At 43.1% G+C, this 12,735-nt stretch overlaps 1 protein-coding gene across 2 annotated transcripts in view; it reads right to left on the bottom strand.

Annotated features, from left to right (window-relative positions):
* PXDN (peroxidasin) overlaps positions 1 to 12,735 on the bottom strand; it is a 72,610-nt gene that overhangs the window by 9,029 nt on the left and 50,846 nt on the right. For both annotated transcript variants that reach the window (XM_053380782.1, XM_053380783.1), the window contains 5 exons: positions 11,777 to 11,885; positions 9,219 to 9,376; positions 4,786 to 6,289; positions 2,918 to 3,052; positions 1,364 to 1,572 (listed from right to left, as the gene is read on the bottom strand). In XM_053380782.1, the coding sequence (XP_053236757.1) occupies positions 1,364 to 1,572; positions 2,918 to 3,052; positions 4,786 to 6,289; positions 9,219 to 9,376; positions 11,777 to 11,885 (2,115 nt within the window). The remainder of the gene's footprint in view (positions 1 to 1,363; positions 1,573 to 2,917; positions 3,053 to 4,785; positions 6,290 to 9,218; positions 9,377 to 11,776; positions 11,886 to 12,735) is intronic.

Genomic DNA, 12,735 nt, shown 5'->3' with positions numbered 1-12,735 from the left:
AAGGGATTGAAAGTGACGTTCAGTGATTGGATAGTTTTAGAAAATTGTTACAGTTAGGTTGTACTGGAGCTCTATATAAGCAGGCTGACTGAACCCTTCAACTCAGTTCTGTTCTGACCTCTGAATAAACAAGAGCTGTTTGAAGAATCGCTGTGTCGTCTGATATGTTCACCCACAACTTAACAACCTGTGGTGAAGGTTCATTAGAGATAATGTAGGCACTGGTGACCTCTTCTTGATGGAAAATGGAGGTCCTGATCATGTTGAGGACTGTTATTCCCATTGGGGCTCATGGGATTTACATTTCCTTCTGCCTCTAAAAGTGAAGGGGTTAGGGCAGGAGGAGACTACAAACTTCACGCACGCCAACTAAATTCCAGTGCAGAAGAGACAATGAGTCCTGTCTTGTTCCTAGTGAGCTTTCACAACTGCCACTTCCTCTCCTTCCCAACTGCTGTTATTGTTTTGTCTGGGAAGGGGCCAGGGGGAATCAACCAGGATGACTGTCTAAGAGATAAGGATAAACTTTACTGTAAACAGTGCTAGCCATAGACTTCTCTTGAGGAGAGCAGATGAGGTTCAGGCAAAGTGAGCCAATGCATACTCACATGCTACAGTCCAAACTGAACATGTATTAAGCATTATGAATATGACGTCTAGGTCTTGCCAGATATGAGCCACTAAAGCACAGTGCTTAAGAAATACTTGTATAACACATGGATACTCCATCTTTCATCTAATGTCCTTATTGGGGAGGGAGGGCATGCATGGGTATTTTATTTTTCATCCTTTCTCACCAGCCTTTTAAGATTGGGTTAGAATGGTCATTCCAGGGGAGAATGCTCACTTCTCAAAGATTTCCCAACAAGGCATGTCCCTAGAGTTCAATTTTAAGAAGTTTTGCACTATGCTACCACATTCAGCAGGATTTGTGCAAGAAGAACTAAAAGCCTTAGAAGATCTAAACAGTTGCTTTGAGAAAGGAACTTGATAATTTATATTCCTCAACTTGTTTCCCTGCCTAATATCAATGAAGTTATTTCAGAGGACCAGAGGGTGGCAACACAAGAATTGTCCTTTACTGTGGTGGCTCCTCTTCTATAGAATGCTCGCCTGGTGCCATGATTATATATCTTTCAGCACCAGACAAAAACTTGCCTCTATAACCAGGCCTTTGACCATTAACTATCTGTAGCCTTTTGGAAGTGGAGGGAAGTTTTTAATGTATCTACGTGGGTTTTTTTTGTCTGTCTGTTAATTGCTTTATCAACCCAAAGCAACTTAGAAGCAAACAAGTTCAATAAATAATAAAATTGTTGTTGTTGTTGTTGTTCAGAATAATTGTGTGTGGGTATCTACCTACCTTCACAGCAATCTTGCCACATCCTGAGATCTACTTTAGGAATTTCATCGCAGCTTCCATATCCATGTGGGAACTCAGCCACTCTGAAAACATCACGTTGCACTCTGGTTATGTTGTCGCCATTGTCACACAGAATTCTGGCAAGGGATGCCTGCTTGATCTGAGTCAACTGAGATGGAGTAAACACACCTGGATTCTCATGCCATAACCTATAGTCTCACATAAAGTAAGAATAAATCATTAGACAAATTTCATATGGGATTAAACTCTGCAATTATCAGGACTGTGGGTGGGAGTCAACTAAGTTGTTGCATGCATGGAACATGGTATGCTTGCACAATGGGACTCCACCTCCATGAATCACCACTGCCTGATGGTGAGTATTTCTTAGCTCACCTGCCATTTTGACCCTTAAATGAAAATCCAATGTCAATAAATTAAAATACTCCAGTACACCAGGACTAGTCTGTCCTTTGAGAAGATAGGCAAATTGCCTTGAGCATTAAAATATCTGCAAAATGGTGGTCAGTTACTTACTGTTCTTTGTGAGACATACACTGAAATGAGCTCACAGTCTTTCAATAAAAACCCACTCCATGTTTTACTTACTTCCCTTCACTTACATGGTGGGAAAGGGGAGGCAAGCCCTTTTTTTGGTGTTCCTATTATTAAACAGGGACACGGGTGGTGCAGTGGGTTAAACCACAGAGCCTAGGACTTGCCGATCAGAAGGTAGGCGGTTCAAATCCCCGCGACGGGGTGAGCTCCCGTTGCTTGGTCCCTGCTCCTGCCAACCTAGCAGTTTGAAAGCACGTCAAAGTGCAAGTAGGTAAACGGCGTTTCTGTGCACTGCTCTGGTTTGCCAGAAGCGGCTTAGCCACATGACCTGGAAGCTGTATGCTGGCTCCCTCAGCCAATAAAGCGAGATGAGCGCCGCAACCCCAGAGTCAGCCACAACTGGACCTAATGGTCAGGGGTCCCTTTACCTTTACTGTTAAACAAGTCAATCAGACCTGAGAAGCTATGTTATACTGTTTAAGACAAGGGCTCTTTTTTTCAGCTGGAACTCAGTTCCGGCATCTCTCAGCTGAGTGCCATTGCCATAAGAGAGGCGTTCATAGTGAGTTCCAGCACCTATTTTTCTTGAAAAACAGCACTGTTAAGACCATGGGCCCATAGCACTAGGCCACATTAAATGGCAGTGGCTGTCCAGGAAGACAGGGACCTTCTGATGCTATCTGGCAATGCCATGGATGGAATCTGTTGCTTCTGCATGCAGAGCAAATGCTCTACTGCACATCATTCTGAGATCTAACAGCAGATTCTGATCTATATTCTGCCTGCCTTTCAATTTTCCTGAACATGCCCCCCCCACCCACCAATTCCTACATTTTTACCACAGGGTACTCTTCCTCCTATACTAGCCAGTTATGGTAACTGAAAAATTAATTAAGCATAAGAAAGAGGATACACAGCCACTATCACTGATTACTGTTAAGATGGTGAAATTATTAATTTTGAATTATTAATTTTTTGTTTTCTACCAAAACTTACCTGTCCCCATCTCGGAGACGCTTAAACTGTGTGCTCAGGAGACACATCAGTGTTGGTCCCAATCTGCTACCAGGAATTAAATCTTCCACCATAAGAGCAGGAAACAAATCTATGTTCAGTGGTGAACCATATAACCTATTACAAGTAAGATGAATGATTGAGGATTTATAAAAATGAATTCCAAATACAGTGGTACCTCAGGTTACATACGCTTCAGGTTACATACACTTCAGGTTACAGACTCCGTTAACCCAGAAATAGTGCTTCAGGTTAAGCACTTTGCTTCAGGATGAGAACAGAAATCGTGCTCCGGCGGCGCGGCGGCAGCAGGAGGCCCCATTAGCTAAAGTGGTGCTTTAGGTTAAGAACACTTTCAGGTTAAGTACGGACCTCCGGAATGAATTAAGTACTTAACCTGAGGTACCACTGTATTGTTAAATTTCTCCATAAATATACCATATTTTATAAACATTATATTAAGGACTGGTTAACTACAATAGGAAGCCCCCCCCTTTTTTGGTAATGTATACAATATCTTTTTTGTTGTTGTGTTTTGTTTTCTACATGTGTACTATTTCTTGTTTCTTCTGTTTTGTGTCTTATCTTACTCTGTGCACCTAAAATTTTGTATATTTTTCAGTAAAGAATATGAAATAAAAAGTAAAAAAAGGATAAATGATTGAAGATCATACAGTACACACAATTTCAGCCTTATACCACTCTGAAGAATGACAGCTGAAATGTCACACAGTTAGAGGTAGAAAGATGGCAGTCTGGTTTTTACTTTGGTTGCCTTCCCCTTGTGTGTTTATGTAGGACTTAATTTGAGCCAATGCTCCCATTCCCCTTTTTTCTGCACTCGCTGACTGCTTGGATGTGTACAGTGTCTTTCCTTCCCCAGACTGAGGATGAGATCACATCTGTAGGATTAGTCAGCACAGCTTCCAGGCAGGTTTGAGCCCTTATCTCCATTTGACTTCTGAAAGCTGATTTCTAAAGCAAGGTAATGTAAACCTTTGCTGTAACTCAGAAGGTAACCTCCAACATTTTAAACATTAGTTGGTTCAGCAAATCTATCAAATAAATCCATCTATCTAGATAGCACAAAGGCATTCTTAGTTTTGTCTAAGGGCAGTAGTGTCATATGCAAGTTTAAATATGTGTATATAATATATTGACAGACTGCCATGAAATTAAACATTCAGGGTTGTATCCAATGCTGCTGGTTCCTCCTCCTCTTTTCTCTCCTATAGCCCAATCATGCACCTTCAAAAGCTCTTCTAAAGAATCAGGAGATCCTCTGGAGCAGATCTGGGGAACATGCAGGGAGAGGAGGAGGAGAAGGAAAAGTCCTGTTGTGTGAGCAGAAGTGTTGGATACAACCCTTTGAAAGTGCATAACTTACAATTGAGAGCTTTATTGCTTTTGTTTAAAGAAATAAGAATGTTTAGTTCCCACCAAATAAGTACATTTTAATTTTAAGTCACATTTATCTAACACTTTGGGACGCGGGTGGCACTGTGGGTTAAACCACAGAGCCTAGGGCTTGCCGATCAGAAGGTCGGTGGTTTGAATCCCTGCGACGGGGTGAGCTCCCGTTGCTCTGTCCCTGCTCCTGCCAACCTAGCAGTTTGAAAGCACGTCAAAGTGCAAGTAGATAAATAGGTATCGCTCCGGCGGGAAGGTAAACAGCATTTCCATGCACTGCTCTGGTTTGCCAGAAGTGGCTTAGTCATGCTGGCCACATGACCTGGAAGCTATACGCCGGCTCCCTTGGCCAATAAAGTGAGATGAGCACTGCAACCCCAGAGTCAGCCACGACGACCTAATGGTCAGGGGTCCCTTTACTTTACCTATCTAACACTTACCTCCTGAGTTTCTCTCTGATGTCAGGATTCTTGATTTCATTTTTCAAATCTTCAAACGTGTGAGCCGAAGAAAGGTTACAGTAAACTCTAAAATCGTGGTAAGGTGGTACTCCGTGATCTCTACCTCTTTGAATATTCATTGCGGCCAGATCTAATGCTACTGCCCGAGCCATGGAGAAAAGCCTCTCTGTCAATTCCGTATTGAGCAACTGCGACGTTACACGCATCTTACCAGCGACACCAAATAAACCCCTTAGAAGCGGGTCAATGCCTCCTTCGTTTACAATCCGAAACGGGGAGAAGAACGCTTTATGAAGAGGTATGTGGCCTTGTGGAATAGTCTCAAAGTTTTCATCCAACCGATACAGTATGGGATTGATCAGTGTGTGACCAAACCTAAAAGCGGCAGTTGCAAATTCATTAGTTATTCCAGAATTAATATTGGGGTCATAACCTTTATATTCGCCAAGCATCTTCAATCCTACCTCTCCCAAAATCTTAGGCAGCCAGTGGCTGTACGTTATGTGTTGCATTTCTGCACCCACAATCTTGCGTGTTTCGTGATAAATTGTATCGCCGTCCCAGTGTGGGTTGAGTTTCAGCAACTCTGTGGCAATCCTGTTGTGTTCTCTGAACCACAAGGTATGCATGCTGGTGAGTCCCAGCTGTTCATTGGCGCGATGGTCGCCGGCTAAGAAGCAAGGAATCGGGCTCTCATTCTCATCCCGCATACATTCAGTTGGTGGGCCGGTAGCAAATGGGAGAAGAGGCTTCCCAGATCTCTGCACAATGCCCTGTCTCAGAAGCCCCCTGTGGCTTGCCAAATCTCTGATTTCTTGTGCCTCGTGATCCGAACTGCCATACACATTGGATGCATCGATATAGGAAGTCAGCTGGTTGATTTGTTCTCGTGGGTAAACCGAATTCATGAGAAGGGAAGTCATGCCGCTTCCGCACACCGGGCTGGAACGCACAAAAAACATGCACCGCGCTCCGTTCCTGACTCGAGGGTCGTTGGGCGGCACCATGATGGAGAAACACGGGGGGTCGTTTGTACAAACGGAGCTGCAGTGCTGGCCATCAGAAAACCTGGCTTCACTCAGAGCAGCAACGGTGGAGTCCAGGTCATGGTCTAGGAATTGGCCCCATTGCATCAGCATATGGCTAAACTGGTCGTCAGGGGTTATTGTTTCCGTCCCGATCAGCGTGGTTGAAACCAAGCGTGGCATTGGGAGTGTGTGTCCATTATAACGCCGGTTAGCTCCAATGCCCCTTGGCAAATTAAATCCGTTTTCGTAGACCGACTTCAGCAAGCGTTCAAAGGCTGTCAGGGAGGCCCCCCACATCGGATGCTGCAAGTTATTGCAGGTCCCGTCATGTGTTCTGTATTTCTGGTGATAGCACATATCTGAGCAGTTATTCACACGCCTATGGGCCGTGCAGCCTGAGAGGTTAGCTATCAGATTCAAATACTGTGGAGACACAAGGTCATTATAGTGATAGCCTGAAACAGATAAGAGAGAGAGAGGGACGAATCAAATACTTTTTAAGTCCTGGAAATAAAAATGCTTTAATCAGTTTTAACCATGTAAAATCTACAACACTGATAAACTAATTAGTCAGGGGGCATTTTAAATCAGGGTACTGTGAGTTAAGGGGCACAGTTCTTTACCTTTTGAGGCTCTTTTGGTTCTGGTGTGTTACTGCAATAGGGAACGGGAAAGAAAATATTAAAGATAGCCATTTTCTTTCGGAAAGAAGGCACAGGAGCTATGATGAATGAAGAAGAAGAGTTTGGATTTGATATCCCGCCTTTCACTCCCTTTAAGGAGTCTCAAAGCGGCTAACATTCTCCTTTCCCTTCCTCCCCCACAACAAACACTCTGTGAGGTGAGGGGGGCTGAGAGACTTCAAAGAAGTGTGACTGGCCCAAGGTCACCCAGCAGCTGCATGCGGAGGAGCGGAGATGCAAACCCGGTTAGCCAGATTACGAGACTACCGCTCTTAACCACTACACCACACTGGCTCTCTACACCACACTGAATGATAGCTTCTGTTTATTATATCATAAGCTAGAATGCTCCCTCTTTCGATATCTCAAAAGGTGTAACATTACTTGATCTATTAATCAACCAGTTGACTTCACACACTGACATTACTGAGAATACAGCCCCCCCCCGAGTACAATGGGGCTTGCCCACAAGGAAGTGGGTGTAGGGTTGCAGATCACCTTTAGGAGGTAGCACAAAAATTATTCTTTTCCTAATAGTATTTTTTAAAAAAACTTACTTAAAGTAATGGGAGACAAGCTACAAATAACTTAATCACAAACTTTTTTTTATTTAAAAAAACTGATCCACCAGTGCCCTTGGTTGCACATAATGCTGGCATAATACAATGTTATGGAAATTAATTTGTGCATGAGCTGCAGCTGCAGCAATCCCTGTTTTGCTTTCTTTGTAGGGCAGGGAAACAAATGGAGCAAAGGCTTAGGGGTTATGTGTGAACGAGAGTTTGTGACCTGTTTCTCGCAAACAAACATCTGTTAGAAGCCAAGGCTGATTCATAAAAAGAGACAATAAGAAAAAACTAAGATCATTTCAGCCATATCCAGTATGATTGTATTATTGCCAGAATTGTTTGTGAATTACATTTTAAGAATGATTAAAATTATTTTATATAATATTTAATCTAGAAATGTTAGGATTTTATTCACAACTATACTTGAAAATGGTTTTTTCGACAAGACTGCAATCAAATATATCACAACAGTTCCACACACAAAATGTACATTGTCAAAGTCATGATCTGGATTTGGAGAAAGCGACAAGACAATAAACGACTCAGTATAAATTATCTGTTTAGTCCGAATTATGTGCAGAAATTTGGTAACGTTTCAAAACCATGAAGCACAGAATCTTGTGCTGAGTTCAGGGTTTTGAGTTTAAGTTTTTAGTATACTTTAATAAAACTCACAATTACTCAAAACAGAAGAACTATCCTAAGGAAAAGTATTTCCTTTCACATGATCAACCTGGCTGCAGCAGTTCATTACCTGCCAAGTCCTAGCTGTTCTGCCTTACTAAGATTTTAGTATAGCTTCCAACTACTTTGCAACATGCCTCAAGCACAGATAACTGCCAAAAACAAGGCCTTGGAGGGATTATGAAATAATTGCTTTACAAATGCGATTTTAGCTTATGTTGATACATTCAGACTAAGGATATGGGTATTCCACCAGGGCAATTATTAGGCGTTGTCAGAAAAGGTGATTACAAAACACGCCTTAAGCTGTGTGGAGATAGAGTTGCTCATATCTTCAAGCAGCATTCCACATTGGAGGGAAAGAAGTAAAAAGTCATATGTGTTTCATTTGTGAAACCCTCGGATGAACCTCTATGGTGCTAAAACATCCTATTTGCATTTTGCTTTCAGAATAAAGTATGCAGTTTGAGAGGAGAGAGACACATTGAAAGAGAAGAACAGGGGGAGGGAGAGAAAACATTTTTTAAAATCCTGCTACATATTATTTTTGAATTTAACCTGTTGTGTAGGTGCTATTTGAGGCACTTAAAAAGGTTTCACATACTTCATTCCAGCTCATGGAGTCTACACCACTCCTTTCAGCTGTTCGGTGTCAATGCCTATTCCTTCATTTGGGGCACAAACTATTTCAGCCCCAACCTGCAGCTCAAGAACCCTAGCTTCAAATTCCCAGCCTGTTCCTTCACCCACCGCAACTTTCTTCCCACCCAAGCGCTTTATGTTTGTGATGGAACATTTAATTTTACCCCCAAAGCACCTTTTCTGGAGGGAAAATGAAACCAGATTGCTCACCACCATTGCTTTTCACTTTGCCGGAAGCAGTTTAGATCAGAGACATCTTCCTGGCGCAATACTTTTTTAAAAAAGAAGGTTTCAGATGTGCATTTTATTTATTATATACAGTTAAAACCCTACGCTCAAGATACACCAGCCGAGAGGACAGAGGAGGTGGAGAAGGCCCACTATGCCAAACAAGGAACACAAGGCATGCCACTGTTACAGGTGGTACACTGGCAGAGATGCTCAAATCTAGCAATGGAGCTGGCATAGCTGGGACTGGCATGTCCACACCTGCCAAATCCACCTTTAGAATCTGGCCCTGATACCAACGATGGAACTCACAGGAGGGATATGTTTGCCACTAAACTGATTTGAAAACAAAAACCGCACAACCCACAACTGGCCACCAACTCCTAGTCCCACAATAGAACACAAGACATGGCATAACACACATGACATAACTCTACACCAAGTGACAGCACACAACATCTATATATAAGCTTCTGACAAAGAGGCCAAAACCTGGACAATAAGGCACACAGCGCTGGACTATGCCACTCCAAGCTAATGTCATGCATAATTAGAGCACACAAGGCAAAAGCACTGACTTGTTCCATTTAGGTCAACCATCAGACCATCTTGCACATGTTCTTGAATTAGCTGCAATGTTCTTTCGAATATTTCTCCAGCTCTTGCTTGCTCAACAGTGTAAGGATCTCTTGGGTATCGAAATAAGGCCAGCAGATCATTTGGAGAACGAGGGCGGCTAATAGATGAAAACAGGAAGAAGACATAAAGGTAAAAGGGTAAACAGAGCCATCCAAATGTGTGCGATAAAGCAGCTGTGCCCTTAACACTATGTGCTGACTGGTTACTAATATGAAGACTACGAACTATAAAAGCACTAATTGTTATATTAAATCATCGGCAATGAGTCGTTCATAAATACATACCTTGATTGCTTATCCCCCAAATGGCAAGCAAGAAATAAATAAATAAATAAAGTATCAGCAGCTGACAACTTCACATGGTTTGTTGAGTAAGGACTGTCAAGCATGCTGCACGACCACAAAACGAAACAAGGGGAAAATAACCCCTTGTTGACACATTTCACTAGATTCACTGTGGACTGGAGTATTCAAAATCTAAGAAAAAGTTTCCATCACACGCACTGGGCAGGACTCAGCTAATGAGCCCCATCAGTGAGAGCCTTGCACAAAGACTTTCATTTGCGCAATGGGGCTTTTCCTTCTCTTCCCTCCCTCAATGTGGCCCACAAAATTGGGTCTTTGGGAGGGGAGAGGTCAGGAGAATCCCCAGAACATCTCACTGGGGTGGGAGAAACAGTTCCAAAAAACTTGAGTGGAAAGCTATACATGTGCACAACTGGGATCCTGAAAGCATGCTTCAAAACTTGGGAGAGTTGTTTCCAAAATAAGCTAGTGTTGTTTCAAAAGGGGACAGGTGTACTTTGGCATGAGAACATAGGAACACAAGGAGAGCCCTGATGGGATGGAACAGTGGTCCATCTATTCCTGCATCCTGTTGCCACGGTGGCCAACCAGATGCCTATGGGAAGCCCACAAGCAAGACTTGAGGACAGTAGCACTCTCCCATCTTGCATTTCCAGCAACAGGTAGTCAGAGGTATACTGCCTCAGACTATGTAGGTAGCGTACAGACATTGTGGCTAGCAGCCACTGATGGCTTTGTGCTTCATGAATTTATCTCACCCTACATTAAAGGCATCCAAGTTGGTGGCTGTAACTGCAGCCGTAGGAGTGAGTTCTCTATGTGTGCTGCATTGAAGAAGTACTAATAATAGTAATAGTTTTATTATTTATACCCGCCCATCTGGCTGGGTATCCCCAACCACTCTGAGTGGCTTAAAGGGGTAAAGGAGACCCCTGACCATTAGGTCCAGTCGTGACCGACTCTGGGGTTGCAGCGCTCATCTTGCTTTATTGGCCGAGGGAGCCGGCGTTTGTCTGCAGACAGCTTCCGGGTCATGTGGGCAGCATGACTAAGCTGCTTTTGGCGAACCAGAGCAGCACACGGAAACGCCGTTTACCTTCCCGCCGGAGCGGTACCTATTTATCTACTTGCACTTTGAGGTGCTTTCGAACTGCTAGGTTGGCAGGAGGAGGGACCGAGCAATGGGAGCTCACCCCGTCACAGGGATTCGAACCGCCGACCTTCTGATTGGCAAGTCCTAGGCTCAAGCGTTAAAAACCTCCCCATACAGAGCTGCCTTCTAAAAGTTGTGTAATTCTTTATCTCCTTGACATCTGAAGGGAGAGCAATCCACAGGGAGGACACCACTACTGAGAGGAGCCCTCTTCCTGGTTCCCTGTAACTTCACTTCTCACAGTGACGGAACCAGCAGAAGACCCTCCAAGGAGGACCTCAGTGTCTGGGCTGAGCGATGGGGGTAGAGACGCTCCTTCAGGTATGCTGGGCTGAGGCTGTTTAGGGCTTTAAAGGACAGCACCAACACTTTGAATTGTGCCTGGAAACATACTGGGAGCCAGTGAAGATCCTTTTGGACCGGTGTTATATGGTCCCGGCAGCCACTTCCAGTCACCAGTCTAGCTGTTCCATACTGGATTAGTTGTAGGTTCCAAGTCACCTTCAAAGGCAGCCCCACGTAGAGCGCATTGCAGTGCAGAATAGTAGTACTTCCTCTTCTTCCTCCCTCAAATAGCTGTACAGCTTCTATGGGGAAGATTTTGAACTGGTTGGGCTTCTACAATTACTTGGAAACTGGAAAAGCCACATGGCTCTGATTTAGGGAATCGGATACACAGCTTCTGCACTTCCAGTCTCCACAGAGTCAGCATGCCTTAGACTAAGTGCTCCCCATCCTCCAGTCCATACAACCAGTAGAAATATCCCAGAAGCTTAGTTATGCCTCAGTGGGAAAGCATTTTGTGCTACACCACCCACTGAGATTGCAGGCAACTGATGCGTGGATATGCCTATATAGGATTACTTGTGAAGAGAGGGGGATTTATCGTAGCTAAAAGAATTACAAGATGTAGAGTATCCAGTTGATCTTTGAGCAAAACTGCCATGTCCCCTCAAGCTACTGTTACAAAACGAACAAGTAATAAACCAGCACACTGTCATGATGAAATAAAATAAAACAAAAACCCTCCAGACAATACCTGTCAAACAAATGTGTACGGGTTGAGTTTATTGCTCTGTCAACAGTAGCAATTGCTTCAACAATTGAGCTTGCTACAAACTGATCTCCATTTCGACTGACATCAGGAACTAGAGAGAGGGGGGAGAAAAAAAAGAGCTGCAAATTTATCCACATGCAAAAATGACTCACTATAAGCAAAGTCTAGACACGACATCATTTTTGTATTACAAATAAATCTCTCTCTTTTCTAAAAAGTTTTACTTTTACAGCTGAAAATTTTCAATATATTGAGAACATCCTTAAAAAAAACAACAACGGATTGCGTTGGGAATGCCTCCATTCTTCTACAAGTTCAATGAAAAGGTATAAATTACTATTAGTATTTGTTATTTGTTTTGTAATACAAAGGTGTTAAAGAACCCCAAACCACAATGCCATATAAGCCAAAGACACACTTAAAATATGTGAGCCATGATAGATTCACACTGTCTAAAAGGCTCTGGGCTTTTTCTTGATTACTTGATCCCATTACCTTCTAAAACAGATAGGAGTTTCAAAGGCAGTGCATTAGAAGAAAGCAAGAAAGCAAGCAAGAAAGAAAGCAATCTCTGACTCTTTAGGTCTTCCTAAAGCAAATACAGGGTTCTCAGCTGCAGCATGTAATCTTATCTGTATCTTAGCAACATTTCTGATCTAGAGGCGGGGAAAGGCTGGGTGGTCTCTAGGAAAGATGAAAGACTCCTATTTCTTCTGCAAGCCCTGGAAAATATTTTATCTCTTCAGTATTCTCAGTCTCTTGAAATTCTGCCACAACTGCCCTGCACTCCTTCCTTCTAATAGTGAATGCAAGTGATGAGTGTCAACAGAATTGTAGCCATAACGGCCACTGAGAAATAAGGAGGAGGTATCATCAAGCTTGTGGAAACTCTGAGGTTTGCAGAAGCACAAAAAAACCCACAGCCCAACCCTTTAAAATAA

Source organism: Podarcis raffonei, chromosome 3 (assembly GCF_027172205.1).
Source record: "Podarcis raffonei isolate rPodRaf1 chromosome 3, rPodRaf1.pri, whole genome shotgun sequence".
Taxonomy (NCBI): domain Eukaryota; kingdom Metazoa; phylum Chordata; class Lepidosauria; order Squamata; family Lacertidae; genus Podarcis; species Podarcis raffonei.
Note: the sequence above shows the minus strand (reverse complement) of the source record. Positions and strands in the feature narration are given on the sequence as shown.